The following is a 17,389-nucleotide window of genomic DNA, read 5'->3' on the forward strand; positions in this document are numbered from 1 at the left end:
GTCATGGAGAATAAATAATAAGGGCATATAATTACTTTCCAGTTTTGTGTCTTACCAACTAGGCAACAATGGAGTGTGAAATTTATACAATGGGGCAACCTTCCAAATTAGTAGCGCTAATACGAAGCAAAGTCAAATAATATTTATGTTTAACTCATTCATGTTTTCTGTTGAAGGGAATTCTGGGCAATAATCCCTTAGTTTATTAGGACGCAAAGGCTGAGGACAGGATTTATTTGGGTAGTTACTGACGTGGACAGTGTATTTGCAGGCGAAGGCGATAAGGGTTGGAGCTGGAGGACACATTCATAAAGTGATTTATTATCCACTACAACACAAGCATGCCAGACAAAACAAGAGCGGTCCAAAGTGTGCGCCAGCAGAGTGATGTTTCAAACTGCTTAAACATATTCATCATCTGACTTAATCATGCTGGATTAATCATCAGGCCTGTTTTCACTGAATCTTTTTTGGACTAAAGTGGGAACGGATGTAGATTGTACATGACCTGTTTTGTGTTGTTTGCACAAACCATTAGTGGTGTGACCTTTATACGAATAACAACACCGATAAAAGTGTCCAAAGGGATTTCTATTCAAATTTGAAAGATGGAAGGGAGATGGTCTATGAAATAAAGTGTTGTGACAATAAATGCTTTGAAATTTCTGGCCACATTTCTTTCTCCTCTGATGCCAAAAATACTGGATTTTCTTCAATTGTGGCTCCAGGTGCTAGAAATCCCTTATTTAGTACAAAAAACAGTTTTTACAGGAATGTTGGAATTATCTGCCCCGATCTCCCTGGAGCATCCTGGGAATGCTAAAGATACATTTGGCTGAATGAATAAATAAATAAAACAATAAATAAAGACAACAGCCAGAGAGAATTCCAGAGATTGGGTGAAACAAAAGTATTGCATGTTCATGGGATACACAGCTCCACCCTCTGTTTTGCAGTGTAATCCGGCCTTTGGTCTGGACGCTTTTAATAGTGGTTTTTCGGACGGAAACAGAAAACTAATGGAATATATGAAATTTGGACATCTAGTCAAGGTACGCCTGGCTTTAGACTTTCTTCTTCTTTTTTTTTTTTTTTTTTTTTTTTTGCTGTCTTTGGACTGAAACAGTCTGGTCATGCAGAATTAAATGAATTTCACCGTAGAGGGAAAAGAGGAGCATCTGGCAGATTGCCCACAGAAGGAAGGATGAAGGGAAGTAAGTCCCGGAGCAGAGCAGAAAAGTGGGGAGTGCCGGTCAGCAGAAATGCCATATCAAGAATACGGGCTTGTTAATGAATACTTATTGTAGATCCATTCGTCAAAGTTTTCATATTTCATCATTTTCGCAAATTATTTAATTAAGGATGTACTGTGCTTGCAAAACAGATCGTTGTTGTCTATATGCTTTGATATTGCCATGATCCGAAGTGTAATGCGCACAGCTGGGATTTGACAGGCAGGGGAGGGGAGAGAGATGCATTTACATTCAATAAAGGGAAAGAGCTGAAATACTGAGGCTGCAGTTCATGGTCAGCATTTTAAAGCTGTAGTTCATCTCGGATCGTGCATGATTCAGTCCACCGCATGTCTCATGCACAACAAATATGTATGTTTTCTGCAGGTTTTAAACAGCTATTGTGACAGGGCTTTTATTAGAAGAGAATCTTGAAAGGGTTTATTTGTTTTTCTTCATAAACAGGAAACTCACATACAGGATATGATTGGCCTCAAAATGATCCTTAAAATGGAGAAACTGTCTGATGTCATGATTTTGACCGTCATCGAGGTCTAATCCTCAAGTTTCATCTTATCAGTGAGATTTTTTTCAAAGATCTGTTTTCGTCACGTCATCTGAGGTCGTAGAAAAACAGATCGGTGGACATTTTTTCGTCATGACTTTTGGTTGAACGTCACGCATTTGGGTTGTAACTTTGTAAATGGTCTCCTCTTATCTGGAGCGCTCACACCTTGCAGTTTCAAAGCGCTTTACACTCGTAGCTTTCATCCTTTTGCACACACACTCGGACATCAATGGCAAATGAGCCGCCATGCAAGGCGCTTACCAGGCCTTCAGGAGCAACTGGAGGTTCGGCGTCTTGCCGCAGGACACCTCGATATGCAGGCAGGAGGAGCCAGGGAATCAAACTGCCAAACTTCCAATTGGCAGCTTAAAAAAACTACACGACTGACCCGGGCTACACAGTGGCAGTTCTGAAAAATACATTTGATTGCAGTTACCTCGCAGGAATGTCGTAAATGGTGAAATCCATAACTGACATCTGTAATAGTAAATACGCAGATAACAACACCAGCACTTCCCTGTATGAATCGGACGATACAATGCGGTTGTCCTTCATGGCCCATAATTTCATGATGGCAAAAAAGACACAGAAGCATGCGCCTTTATTGACTGCATTTCTATCATCCAGCCAACGCTTTTCAGAAAACATAGACATGAATCAGAGTATTATCATGCAATTTACAAAAATATTGCCATAACAAACTGCTTTGTCGGACCAAACGAGGTTTTTAAATATTATGAGAACAACAATGTTGACTTGAGAAATCGATTTCACCGGTAACTCCAGTCGCAGTAGGAAGAGTGCAGTTGCTTCCAGAGGTGTTTCCAGAGATATTTCCTGTTTGTCTCCACGTACAAATCGGCCAATTTTCCAAAATAATCTCCCTTGGAAATCAAAACTGCCAAAGATGCGGCTGCATCATTATTTCTGTTATATATTTGAACAAAAAGAGTGTGTGAAGCTGGTACCAGTGACTTGTTTTGCAGATCTGAGACAAATACCATATAGCCAATTTTTAGCTGCTCTTGGGTATTGTTGGATTTTTACCGTCCTCTGTGTTTTTTCCCGGGTTGTTTTCAGTTTACCTGTCGGTGATATTTGACGTCCGTTAAATGAAATACAATTAAGCTTCCATTTGGGGTTAACCCTGTCTCTCACCCGCCGCCAGCTGGGATTGTCTCCAGCACCCCTGTGACCCTGTGCACAGGAGAAACGGTGAAGAGAATGAATGAATGAATGAATGCTGACAGTTTTCCTTTCAAGACATCATTTACCGGGGAAAAAAAGGCATCACAATCTGTTGCATGATAATAGATTTTAAAATGGGGTTGTTATGAGATGACAGTAATCTAACTCTAAGCGCCAACTTGTTTATCAGAAGGATTTCTTTGTATTCCGTCACTGCCTATCTTTCTCGAGAGGTTTACAGACACCTTCTCTGTTAACCATTACAAAACTGTTTCCCACTTGAAACTTCCATCTTTCCAGGAACCCAGTGTGAAGGTCTCGAGTGGTGACCTTCATTGCATGGTGAGTCACAAGAGAACGAGATGAAAACTACAATAACCTGACTTTTAATGAGGCCTTTCAAACCAGATTTATTAAAGAATTGAAAACTATTGGAGTTGAAGGCTGTACAAGAGGGCCTGGCGGCTTAACGGACAGCGAAGGCGAACAACATTACAAGGGCCGCAGCTGTCAGAGATGACTGAAAGGGTCCTCCAAAGAGCCACCGAAGAGTGGGTACAGCTCCTTTGAAAAGGCGGCAGAGCAAAGTCTAACAGCCCCTCGGGGTCAGCAGAAGGTTCATCACTATTTCTTATTGCCACTCTGCACAAATGGTGATCCTGCTCCAAGGGAGAGGGCATCTCCACCCAAATTCTCCAAACAGACAAAGGCCCCTCCAAACATCCGCCGACTGCAAATTTATTGGGACAAATCAGAGCGTCACCATTAGAGGCTTTTTGTAAAGGCACAACAAAACCTTAAACGACCCATGGACTCTTTGTGTGACCGCAAACATAGTGGATCTGGAAGTAGAAGGTCATGGATACAAAAGACACTGGTAAATCCAAGAATAACAAAAACAAAGCAAAAAGACAAAAAACAAATTACGCAGTGGTGGAAGTGTATGGTCAAATGTGTTATTTAAACCTAAACTTTTAACCCTGATTCACAAAACATAGGATAAGAAGCCTTTTCGTCTCATTTGGGGACTTTTTTTAACTTTATTTCATAAATCAGAATAATTTTTGTTTACCCGCCATCTGTTACACCTTGCCGTATTTCGTTTACAGCACAGTTTTTGACCATGTCATTCAAAACACCTTAAAAAGTATCTTTTCGTATGATAATTTCATATCATAAACAAAAAAATGCCCAATAGTGTGCTTCATATGGACGAGATATGATACTATCCAGCCTCCTATTTAGTTTATTTATCATTGTTTCATCTGTAGAGTAAGAAACTGAGACTCAGAGACCCTGTGTGTGAGAGTACTTATACTGCTTGATTTATTAATTGGGCTGAGGTTGTAATTATTGATTAATATAGTAATTATAGGCTTATTATCGCCATCTTCAGAATAGCTGTTTGGATCCCCTCACTTTGCCTTTACTCATCATCCCATGTGGTGAAGCTGTGACCCCCGGGGGTCTGACTGATCACAAGAAGTTCTCCAAAAGCCAGTTTTACGCACAGTGGTAATTTTGTGTGTTAACGAAGCATCATTATATGAGTTAACCAATGAATACAAACCCGAAAAATAATACACACCAGTATTGATATTATCTTTCCCATTTAATTACTGTGAATTATCTTTTTTTGTTATGATTAGAGCCGTAAGGTATTTAGATTAAGTAATTTATGTTCCCAAATAGTTCTGTTTCTTAAACCTGCATGGGCTGTCACACTCACGAGTGCAAGTGTGTTCATAAATGTGTAAACTACTTTTGCATTTCATCGATTTCTTTTTCTCGGGTTGGGCTGAGAGGTGGGGCAGGGTTTTTTGGGGGGGCGGCGCTCTCCAGACTGCACAATTCTCATGTTTTCTCTTGATCACACCAGTTTAAACCACTAGTTCAGTGATAGAGAGCGAGAGAAAAAACACGTTAAGATTATAAAAGACAGAAATATCAATTTTTAAAGTTAACACGCTGTGGAACATAGTATAAAATTTCAAATTAGGAGTGTTTTATATTCTATGGAGTAATCCGGGTTTACTCTGGTGACTGGTGAGAGCTCCAGCTGAGGCTCTTTGGAAGCGACCTTGAGCAAGATAATGAACTCCTAATGGCTCCTGGTGGCTTTTAGCTTTTACCTGAGAATGTTAGCATGCTGGAATCTTCCATTTACAGAAAATCTCAAAGTGCGTTGTTAAAATCGCGTGTCACCGCAAGTAGCTGAATTCAACTAGAATTAAACATAATTCCATTGAACCTTTTAGCCCTTTAATATGTCAATTTCTGTGTTTTGTGTCCTTTCTCCGCATGTAAATAAAGGTAATAAATATACTGTAGTACCGCAGATTGCATTCACTCACTAACAAAAACTGGTGCGTGAGGAGCTGCTTCTCCATGTCCCTGTTGTTTGGGAAAAAAAAAACATCCGCCTACTGACTAGCTTTTTTTTTACCCTCATCATTTTTTCTGAGATGTAATACAATAAATGTCACATTTTCTGAAAGAATATAAAAAACGAAAGCCTTTATAAACTTTCAAAAGTGCCATGCTGTGTCAGAAAATAGGGCAGGTACTTTTGTAATTTTCACTGAAAAGATTAATGCCTAATGTTGACGAGCGGAGAAAAACACGATTCCATAGACGCCACATATTCTTTTCACAGTTGATTAAAAGCACAGCGAGGGTGGAGGAGGGGGGCATGTAGACGTCAAACATTTTTCCCGCGGACAAACAAAGCTGATTCTCTTCCTCGTCATTTCTTATACTTTGCCTCTCTGAATTCGCCCTTGGTTTTCTGGGAAGCAGGCGTGGCGATGATAAGGTCAGCCTTAGCATCAAGTAGGTCAGCTGTGATTGGCATTTGACTGTTTGCCTCCTCTGTTTGCCAGATGCTCTGTTTCAGACCCCATCACTAGTAATCGGTGTGGACAGAGAAACCAGGCCTAATAGAGATGACAAAACGTTTGGTCATTAATCTTGACTTTCCCAAAATCACTCTGCCAGAAAGTACCGGAGTAATGCATTTTGTTGCTCCATATATAAGATGACTTTACGGAGATTGCCTTTGGTGGCTGAAAGCAGGCTGGGCTGTAACTCCGTGTCTCTCTCTCTCTCTGCGAGCTTTTCTTCAACATCTTACATTGACGAGGGAATGAAAACATTTCAGTCTGGCCTTCTCCGATCTTAGACGGGCAGTCACAACGCGCATTTTGTCCAGATGTACAACAAGAAGGTGTATTGAGAATGATGCTGTTTAACAACAGGCATCGGGTGCCAGGTATAAATTCATTTAAATAAATTCAGCTAAATTTAAGAGGAGGTTCCCGATCGAGATTGCACGTTCTCCCCGTGTTGGTGTGGGTTCTCCGGTTTCCTCTCACAATCCAAAAACATGCAGGAGGTCCCCAAATTGCCAAGGTATGTGAATGAAGTGAATAGTTGTATGTCAATATGAAATTTGAATGACTGTTTGTCTCTATATGTGGCCCTGCGATCGATCCAGAGGGAACCCCACCAGCAAACACCTGGAATAGGCAACTAGAACAGGCTCCAACACCTGTGTGTCCCTGAGTGAAGGGTACGCAATACCAGAAATTAATAGAGGATACCAGCTCTTGAGCTAATCATTGAAGTTCTCTGAGATTTTTCAACTTACAGATTTGGAAAAAGTGCAACTTCTATGCAGATAAAAATAAATAATTCTATTACTCTCATTTATTTTTTTTTATTTTTACATTTTTCTGACATCTCTATTCACAGAGTCACAATTCTGCCATATTGTGATTTCCTTTCAATGTGTCCTGGTCAAGCAGCAATTACAATGTGTGAAAAAAATGAACAAAGAAGGAATGTATAATATGTCTCATGTCGAGATGCTAAAGTGTAGCTTCCTCCAAAAGGCGTCTTTCAAATGAGAAGTCCTTCCTGATCTCTCTCCTCCAGGTCTGTTCTTCAGCCCCTTCCAATCTTCTCTCGTTTTCCACTAATCTGACTTCTCCTTGTTTCAGCTCCTCTTACATTGAATTTATAATCGTAAAAGGCACCTTTGGAGGCAGTTTTTTCCTGCAGCCCTATAAAAAAGGGATTAAGCCTTGATGGATGTCTCTGCAAGTTCTCTCGTCATTCAGCTGAATAATTTTTTGGTATGGGCCGAGAGATTCGCATATCCTGATAATATCTCTTGTCTCTGTCCGCAAAGGATTATAATTGTGTTTAAAAAAAATAATAACACATATAAACAAATAGAATAATAGCTGATAGTAAGTGATAAGAGCCATAAATTATGTGAACAAATATATTCATTGTCCTCACACACCTCTTGGTATTGACGTGGGCTGGGGTGAGTCCAGGGAGTAAACCAGACACACACACACACACACACACACACACACACACACACACACACACACACACACACACACACACACACACACACATACACATACACACACTTGTTTAATATATTTTACAGTGGCTTTAATTTCTGCAGCTTGCAGATGTTTAAACGGGTGTGTTCAATGGGGTGTGTGTGTTCAGCAAACACGTGAAAATTGCTGCACGGGGACACAGACGCCTCCTTCATCGTCACATTAAGACTATAAATACTCATCCATAATTACTATTTATTTTATTTTTTCTTTTAACCCCCTGTAGTTGCTTTATTCCCATTGTGTCCGTCGTCATCCTCCTCCTCCTCTCCGTCTCTTCCTCCCTCTTCTTTTTCTTGTGTGTATTACCATCTCCATACTCTCCTACATCTCTGTGCCATTAATCTTTCAGCAATGAATTGAAGCCACTGACTCTATCACTCCTATTATCGACTCCAGCCGTCCCTTATTTATGTTCCATTTTTCTTCCCCTCTTCCCCACCACGCCGCTCCAGTGTTGTTCCATTGACCGGCATGTAATTTCTTACATGAATAATGCAAGGAGCAAGACAGAAATAGATGCACTCCCTCTTTTCTTTTGGCTTTTGGATTTTTTCCCTGCAATAGTTTAACCGAATCAGCTTTGGCTGATTTGTATTCAGAAGGCCCAGCCATTTTGTTCGAAGGACTTGGGCTCTGGATGCGAAGGTTCCCCGAACTCCCAAAGCCCCGTTCTTACTGAAATAGCCCAGAACGGCTGATGGTAATATCAGGGTTGGGTTTTATTCCACCCTCAGCAGGTTTGAGTGCTGATCCGGGATCACTGAGGAGGCACCAAAGGACAATCTCGCTCATTATCCAACACCCATGGCAGCCACTTGGACATATGGCGGTCTGTAAACAAAAAATACATATACATGTCCACCGGTGTTTGCCGACGCGCCAGTGGAAGGCGAAGAGCAAACTTTATCAGCTTTCATCTCCAGGCTTGCTGTGCCGCCCAATTTGCAAATGCATTGAAAGTAAGCTCAGGTTTCAAAGAATAGACACGGTGATTGGGACACTGACATAGAAACAGAGAGGGGAGGCAGCCTTGCGTCTGGCTCAAGGATACTTCACATTTTATTTTATTAATTGGCTGATTAATGTATTCATTGTGAATCAGAAAAAAGGCAACTTTCCTACAACAAAGGTACTTTTTTCAATCAAACTCCAACGCGTGGGATTTTTGTGGTAAAACAAAGTGATTGTGAAGAGCATGAGTCGGACCGTGTGACCGACGCGGGAACAGTCGTTATTTCCTTGGCAGTATTTCATACAGGTTTGTGTTGCCATGGTGAGCAAATGACCCATTTGTTGTGGTTCTTGTGATTGCATAACATCTTATAGGGATCGTTTTCCCACAGTGACGTTCAAAGCCCCGTGTAAACAGACCTCCGAAAGTAAATTGGTAGTTTTACGGCTTTGTGCCAGGGATAATTGTTCCTCTAAGGTTTTTAAGGCGCTCCCAAGGATCTGGGAATCAGCAAATCTTGACTTGAGCCGATATATATGTGCTAAAATCCTGTTGTCTAACTGCTTACCACAGTTTAGCCTGCGTGTTACACTGTGACTTCGAGCTGAACGGCATCACTTTCCTCTAGAACGCTCTCTTGTTGAGTGGCGAAAGTGAGGGAACAGTGTGGGAATGTGACGAATGATATTGGTACACTTGGGAGTGCATCTTAGTTCAGACACCGCGTAGGAAAAAAGCAAACATTGATCTGTGTTGTGTAGGTGACGGAGTGTGTAACTAAGAAAACAAGCAGAAGTCCACTAAAATAAGGCTTTGCAATGGGATATGAGCAAATAAACTGATCAAACAGTGGAGATAATAAAGGTTTGCTATAAATCCTCATTCTGTATTATCAGCCTTAGCTGACTTGTGGGGGTGCAAATATCTGTTAGTTCCAGTTATACCCTTGTATTTACAATTGTAACGTAGATATAACAAATAAGGAATTCCAATGAAGGCCTGTCTGGCTGACTGATGGCTCTTTTTCAAAGTTTAAATCGAAAGCGAAACATAACCTCGATTTGAGGATGTTTTTATTTGAGAGGACTCCTCTGAACCTATCAAATGTCTGCTCTCCCTTGGTCACCATATCTGTAATCTGTGTTTGTCTCATTTCATCTCCGCATCTAATGTTGTTTATTTTTTCTCTCCAGTGCAACTCTTTGTACGTTTCCATCCTGTTTCTCTGTCAGATTCCTCTTTTTTCATTCTTTGATGTAACTCCCCTCAGATGCCTCAAAGTTTGTGCTGTCCCATTTTTCGCAACGATTGGAGATGTCATGGTCGTAAATTACCTTAACACGATCGGATGTCTGCGAATACCTGATTCCCTCATTTGAATAACGCCGTCATTCAGAGAAAAGGCCAAATAGACAACATTTTGTTTAGTTGAACACATTTAGGTATTTTTATTTCTTTCAAACAAATGCCATTCATGTATATTTCTTAGCAGCCAGACATTTTCAAAACTGAACAAACCTGCTGATTCAGTGAGTAAGATAAAAACTGGAAATGTCTGTATCATTATGGTGGCAGAACTAACACGCTAAACTGCATATCTTGGTGGCTTAAGCGTGATAATACCAATCATATAGTTAATACGCTTTCCTTATCAACTTTCACATTATGTTTCTCCAGTATGAAAAGTGTGATTTGTACGGGTACCTTTGGACGTGAAGTTCATTTTCTGTTTTTCCCGTAGTGAGAGGGCGATGGCCAGTTTATAAAATAAGGCTCAATCTCCACTGGCATCTTGCCGTTATACTTCTCCTAGCAGGGCGCCACCTTGTTTATGTTTAATAAGAGAAACTAATTAAGCTCATTGATATTCTGCTTAGGACCCCAGCTTTTTCACCGGGCATCGATCGGCAAGGGCATCCTCTTAGATTGTTCTGTGCGCATGCAGGCGCCCATGGAGGGCTACAGCGACAATATCCAATATCCAGCCAATATCAAGGTAAAGCGTATTTGCATTTATGCATTTGACACATCTGACGATGTGTCCTGCACCCCGTTTCATCATTAGCGAAGCTTTCTGGGCCCAGGGACACAAAAAATACTGCTTGTTTTTGTAAGTTTGAGACAGCGAACTAAGTTTGCGCCGTTCCAAAAGACAACTTCTCGCCACAGGGTTATGTCGATACGAGCTATGGAGGGGGAAAAAAAAAAGGGACATGGCGGATGAAGGATGTAGTGCAGCCTCAGGTCAATGAGTTTAACTGCAGCTTTTTAGTACTGCATTGACAAGCAGACTTTGGGTCGGGTGGTGCTGAGCCAGCGCTTTGTGGAAGTGGTGTCTGCGTGAGTTATACTCAAAACCCAACAAGTGATTTAGAGTGTGATGTTTCAAGGTTGCCAACATGATCCCCCCCCCCCCCCCCCCGCCCCGACACGATTCTCTGAATTTACGGTCGGCTCACTAAGTCGTTCATTTTACACAGATAATCTCTTATCGTTTGTCATCCGGTCGTCAGCCTTTCCTGATAATAGAGCTGATTAGCCGCAACCTGAATGTTTGTCAAATGTCCGACGCAGTGCTAGTTTCCTCTGTATTTTACTTTTTTGTTTACCAGGATGTGAGGGACTTCCCTTGTCTGTACCAATGGTCAGATAAGAAATGTAGTAAACAGTAATGGACTCTTTTTTTGTTTTTAAGTCTTGATATTCCATTTCCGATTTATCAAATGCTTTTCGTCTGATTGTAACATCACCAAAGCCTCTTAGCGCAAATATTATGCTGTAGCAGAAATAAATCCATTATTTCTGGATTTTGTTTTTGTTTTTTTCCATCAATAAGAAATGCTTTTTCTTTCTCGGCCCGTGACTCCGATGTCATACTTTTACCCGTGCAGGTGAAATGAGCCATGTCCATCTGTTGGGATCCGCCAGTGACGGAGAGTCATTCCCCGGCGCGCGTCTACATGATCACGTGTGTTTGTTTGACAAAATAGCACAGAAGTGTGCCGTGAAACACAGCAGACACTTTGTGTTCCTCTGGTGGCAGACAGGAGGGAAGCATGTTGTCATATTCCCACACATTTCTTCATCCTTACCTTCCCAACCCACCTTCATCTCGCTCCCTTGGAAGTTAAAAAAGTAATCAAAGGCTTGGCATCCGACAGCTGTCTCTTTGTCTCTCCCGCTGTAAAAAATCATTTTTCCTCCCCTGATTATTTTGCAAACACCGGCGCCTTCTCAACCAAAGAGTCTTTCTTTTTTTTTTTTTCAAAGGTTGCTGAAAACCTCTCCCGCACGTCTCGGTGAATCGGTGCCTCCCTTTCACACGGTGCTAAATAGAAGATGCTTCTTTACCCATTTAATAGTCCTGCTTCCTACCTCCTTCTCTTCCTCGGGGAGCCCCGGTAGCATTTTATCTACTCGCTGCTGGCTGAGAACATCCCTAACCCTTCACGCTGCCACATCGTGGCTCTTGGCAGACCACAGAGTAGGTGCCCTGCAGCATTCCGGCTTGAGCAATGGACTAAATCCACACGGGGAAGGGAGTCCAGACTCCCCGGGGAGGAGGTCCTGACTGGCAGGGCAGATGGAGAAAGAAGGCTGGGATTACAGCTTTGGCGAGTCAAATGCTGGATTAGCAGTGAAAAGTGAAGCCCAATCTTTAAAGGAGGAGTAAACCTGCATTTCTTTGACCCGCTCCTTCATTGTGTGTGTGTGTGTGTGTGTGTGTGTGTGTGTGTGTGTGTGTATGCGACTGTGTGTCAAGTCCATTCAAGTCAGGTTTTATTTATAAAGTGCCAAATCGCAACATAGTTGTCTCATGACACTTTACATTGCTCTTAGAAATGATTGACAGAAACCCGACATTCCCCCATGAGCAAGCATTTGGTGACATGGCGAGGAGACACGGCCTTTTACCGGTGCAGAAACCTTGGAAAGAAACATCTGTCGATCAGAGACCGAAAAGAGAGAAGGAGTGGAAGAGAAGGACAGACAGATAGAAAGCAAGTGTCTGGTGGAGACAGGGTGTATGAGGGTTGGGATCTATTACGAATATTATCAGTAGCGCTAGCAGTTACATTACATTACATTACAGTCATTTGGCAGACGCTTTTATCCAAAGTGACTTATAAAAAGTGCAATTCAGTCACCAAAGATCCGAAGTACCAGTAGTTGGAAGTCAGAAGTGACTACTCTACCAAATAGCCATCTCAAAACCATACACAAACATACATTAATTTCTTTGTTTTTATTTTATTTTTTTTTTGGGGGGGGGTAAGCGCGATTAGTCAGGAAGTGTGTGGTGAAGAGGTATGTTTTCAGCAGTTACATGCTAATAGCTGACATGATACAATAGCAGCATACAATAAATAATATAATGTATAATATGATAATAAAATAATATTCATACAATAAATAACAATGATGGAAACGTGGGTGCCGTCGATGAAGCCACGTCCCCTCGGAACCTGTGAATTGAGAGAGTCCAGGGATTCTGGAGAACATATGAGGTTACTATCATACATTGATAAAGGGGCAAAAGTGCAGGTGGCATGGGAAAAGTGGGAGGAAGAGAGAAGTGCATCATGGGATATCCTTCAGCAGTGTAAGCTTGTGGCAGCAGCCACTTATAAGCTTTCTCAAAAAGGAAGGTTTTTGCCTGTTCTTAAACAAAGAGAGTGTCCGGCCCCACGGACAGAGATTTGTGTGCATGCAGGTGTGTATGTGTGTGTGTGTGTTTGTGCACTATCTCCACCGATAGATGGACAGGAAACCCATGCCGCAGATGTGCTGTAAAGTAACAAGCCCATCTCTTTCTTTTTTTGTGAAGGATGACGAGCAGATGGCAGGAGGGACCGGCGGCAGAGATCACACCCGCGTCCGCAAGTTCCTCAGCCAGCACCATAAGAAGTTACCATGGAAATCAGAGGTAGTAGTTCTTTTACGTTACTTCAGAGTCATCTGGTCAGCGGGCAGTCATTATACTTTCTGTGACTGACCAGCCGAACCTTTGTCATTGTAAAAAGCATCATCCAGGGATCTCAAATTCTTCTTTGAATTGTAAGTCAAGCGCATTTCACTCGTTACCTAAAACTAATATCTACAAGACAAAGCGCGCTGTGCAGTCAGGTCCATAAATGATAGTCTGAAGCCGATGTTTCATCTGAGACCATTAGCGGGTCACATTTGAAGACATCTTTGACCCCAGGATTAAAAGTCGACCTGATTCATCGCAATAATTCATCTAATTTAATGGTTTGCTTTGCAGAATTTGCTGCGACAAAGGGAGCAGTGCACCAGGGAATACACGTGCGGGTTGGTGGTAAAGAAAGATGACTAACCCGTTCCGTAGAGTTTAATTAAAGGGTTTTCTCCGTCTCCTGCACAGTGCACACACTATGCAGAAGCGGAGAATCCCTTCAAACGCAAACAATTAGAGGGACAGTAAAAAATGACAACTTAGTGGTGCATTCGTTTGCTTTGTGTACATCAGGGGCTGTTAATTGTGGACTTTTTATGCCGGGTTTTCTGACTTTCACAGGATTGTGCGTTACCTTGTTGCTGCTCTGAAGCATAGTGCATGTAATCTTCTGCAAGCTGTTAAACACTAAGGTTCTCTTCTGTGGCCTCCTGACCGAACTGCTCAGATGTTGCTAGGCTGGTGCCTGCTAGAAGTTTACACAAATATATATAACACACATAACCTGACATAGATGTATCATGATAGATGGATAGATGGATGGATGGATAGATGGATGGATAGATGGATAGATAGATGAACAGACGGAGGGACAGAGATCGGTTGATTACTTGATTGATCGAGTGAGTGTCAGACTGAATGAATGAAGTGCCTGTATTTACACGTGGACAGTTCTTTTGTCACAGTTTTCTTTAATTGTGTCACATAAATAATGTAAAAAAAAAGGGAAGCACCATGGTTAGAAGCCACCTTCGTCAAATCCCAGCCCCCCCCAACCATTCACACGAGTATGAAGTTGTTACAGGTCCGTCTCCCACTGCTGCATTATGCGCTTTGTCTATTTTGTCAAACTGTAAGTGAAATTGATTGAAACCCCAGGATTATTTTTTGCACTTAAAGACATAATTTAATTGGATGAAACACAATTCCTTATTTATAGTCTGGATTGGAAAAAGCAAAGCATCAGCTAAATTTTTCAACATCCAGGCCAACTGCATTTTACATCAGGCGTGTCCCATATCAAAGCTCACTTACACGAGTCAAGATGCAATTTCTTTCAATCGATTCCAACCCCCTCATAAAGCGGCATGCCATTTAACAACTTAGAATATTCTGCAAATCCGATATATTCTTTCAATTATTTTATACATTTCTCCCAACTCGCATCCTCAAAAGTCTTCCCTCCTCCCATCAGCTAAGCCTCAAAAAAGCAGAGGCTGTCAGATACCATGGCTTCCCCTTCCGCCTCCTCCACCACCAGCATTCTGTCCTTATTACCGGCACTAACTTGTTTTCCTGGTGCAGAGCCAAAATGGCAGAGGTCTTAGGGGCCACCAGGCTGGCGCTGTCAGAGGCGAATACTCGTGCTGCTGGAGGTGGAATGGCGCCATATGCCAGCTGTCACTGCCTGACAGAGGTCACGCGGGCATCCAGAAGCATTCATACACACCACACCATACTTCAAGGATAAAAAAAACTACACAAAACAGACAGAGAGGAGGGTGGTCCCATTTAAGAAAGGTATTTGAATGAGAAAGGTATTTGAATAGGGTGGTGAGATGCTGGATGACCGGAGGCTGTGTCCTGCTGTTATTTGTCAGTTAATGGGTACTCCACCCACAACCCGCCGGTGAACTCGCCCAGAGGTGATCCTAGATTAGCTTAGACATTAGGGCAGTAGGGTGGACACATTGTATGTGTCAAGGGCGGAGCATGTCAAGGGCACGGACGCGGGGAAAAGCTGACCCACATATGCGAGTCAAGAAATAGCCAGGGCTTGAGGGATCAACAGCTACTTGGTGCAAAGCTGACACCGGTCCATGGCAGGAACGGATTTATCAGTCGAAGAGGAAAGAGGCGGGAAATATTATTTATTTTTTATTTGTTACCTTTAGTAACATTGGGAGGTTTTCGGTTTGGTTAAGCTGTCACGCTTTAATCCCGCGGAACAAATATTTGGCTTGAATGAAACCGTCGCTGGAAGTGTTTTTCCAAATACGCGGAAGGTGCTGAACCTCATGGGAATTTTTGTGTGAAGGCGATGGACAGAGGAAGCTGACTCGTGTGTTTGCTTCTCCGCCTCTTGTGTAAACGGTGTTTGGCGAAAAAACCTGTGTGTGCTTTCATCACTGAAGCATCGCTGGGGAAAATACTAGTCGCTTTAGGACAGAAAAGTAAGAACTGTCCAGCTTGAATTGCATTCCAGGAATTAGCCTCCTCCAGGGGGCCGTTTCAGCTTTGCATTCCCCACAGGCAGTCAGGGACCACAGAACCTGCGATATGCACCTTAAGCATCACACTCAAAGACCAAACACCAGGAAGAAGACCCGAGCAACATGAAGAATGGACTATCAAATGGGTTGAGGTGTTTTTATTTTCTCCCTGCACTGAAAAACCCGTCGTTAGCAAAATCCGTACGTATTCTGTGGCGTAGCAGGCCAAAAGTGGTTGAACATCGTGGTCTGTCCATTTCTGGCCTCTTCCATTAATTTTAGCGCAAGTTGCTAGAAAACCATTGACAACAGTAGTTTTTAAAAAACGTCGTTGGCAAGACGCATCTAGTCTTGGCCATGGTTTATGAGTTCCACCAATTACCAAGCATCTTCATCTCATGACTTCCTGTGGAAACGCAAAAAGACCCTGCATCAACGTTGGAGCTTTCTTAGTTCTACCCAAATGCACGAAGAGGTCTAATACCTGAAAAACGTATCGGAAGAACAATAAGTTCCAACAGCACAAAATGAGCTACTGTCGCTGCATATACTGCTGGACGATGACATTTGAGCTCCACTGAGGTCTCCAGCATCCCCTCATGCCAATGATATGTCATTATGCTGTTGAAGCGTATGGGGTGTGGTCTCACCGTCTTCATTTGATACGTCCATCTAAACGCTCGAGAGACAAACAAAGGGCAGAAATGCAATTTCAGTGGCCGGCCGTGATGCTACGGTCGGTTGAACGATCAACAGCTTGCTGAAAGAGATGTTCTTTCTGCTCATCCTTCCCTCTCCGTCTCTGTCTCTCATTCCTCAGCAAGTCTCATCCACTGCAGCCATCTCCATCCCCCTCATGTCATATCCTGGCATGACAGAAGACATGTAATCGTAGAACAGATGGCAGATTATACAAACCCTCATTACAGTAGTTGATGAGACTAGAATCTAGATCATATGAACCTTGTCATCCATTTTTTTTGCCGCTCCCTTCCGTATAAAATGAGGTCTCATTATCCTTCCACGCATAATCTCTCCTTGCGTACCTTATTTTGAATAACTCATTCTATGTGTAGATGCCTACTTATCCCACTTTCGTTCCTTTCTTAAATTGCTAGCAGGCCGGGAGAGATGAGAAAGGTTGAAAGGAGGGATTCTAAGTGCCCTATATAAATTCAGACATGAAGGATTTATAAAATGGTTCGTTGTCGAAGCGCAAACATCCCTGTAGTAGCCGCAGAGGGAGTAACACACGTGTAGACTCATTTGATCATTCGTACAGTTCTTACTCTTTAACACGGCAGCTGAGCAAAACCTCAGTATGTGTTTTGATGTCTCAACAACAAGCTTTAAAGCCTCCTCCTATATGCCCTGGGGGAGCAAGCTGAGTGCGACTGAATACACCCTAGTGTGCCTTTGCCAGGAACATCATGTCTCACTTTTCTCATCCAAATGGGATTCACAATGTCAGTCGGTTGGACTCCTCGTCAGCGGGTTGCGCGTGGAGTGGCCGTTTGTCATCGCCTGGCTGCCAGCGGGGATGCAGGATGAGGCTGCTCCATATTTTGAGTGGAGGGAGATGAGGTCCCAAAGGGGAAGTGGGAGAAAAAGTGAA

General features: G+C 42.5%; 1 protein-coding gene across 1 annotated transcript in view; it reads left to right on the top strand.

Annotated features, from left to right (window-relative positions):
- The window catches only part of b4galnt4a (beta-1,4-N-acetyl-galactosaminyl transferase 4a), a 154,971-nt gene that overhangs the window by 73,561 nt on the left and 64,021 nt on the right, over positions 1-17,389 (top strand). The window contains exon 3 of the mRNA XM_086162593.1: positions 13,193-13,291. Within this exon, the coding sequence (XP_086018719.1) occupies positions 13,193-13,291 (99 nt within the window). The remainder of the gene's footprint in view (positions 1-13,192; positions 13,292-17,389) is intronic.

The sequence above is a fragment of the Fistularia commersonii genome, chromosome 17 (genome assembly GCF_037954325.1).
Source record: "Fistularia commersonii isolate RoL2024-O1a breed Wild chromosome 17, RoL_Fcom_v1.0, whole genome shotgun sequence".
In the NCBI taxonomy this organism is placed as follows: domain Eukaryota; kingdom Metazoa; phylum Chordata; class Actinopteri; order Syngnathiformes; family Fistulariidae; genus Fistularia; species Fistularia commersonii.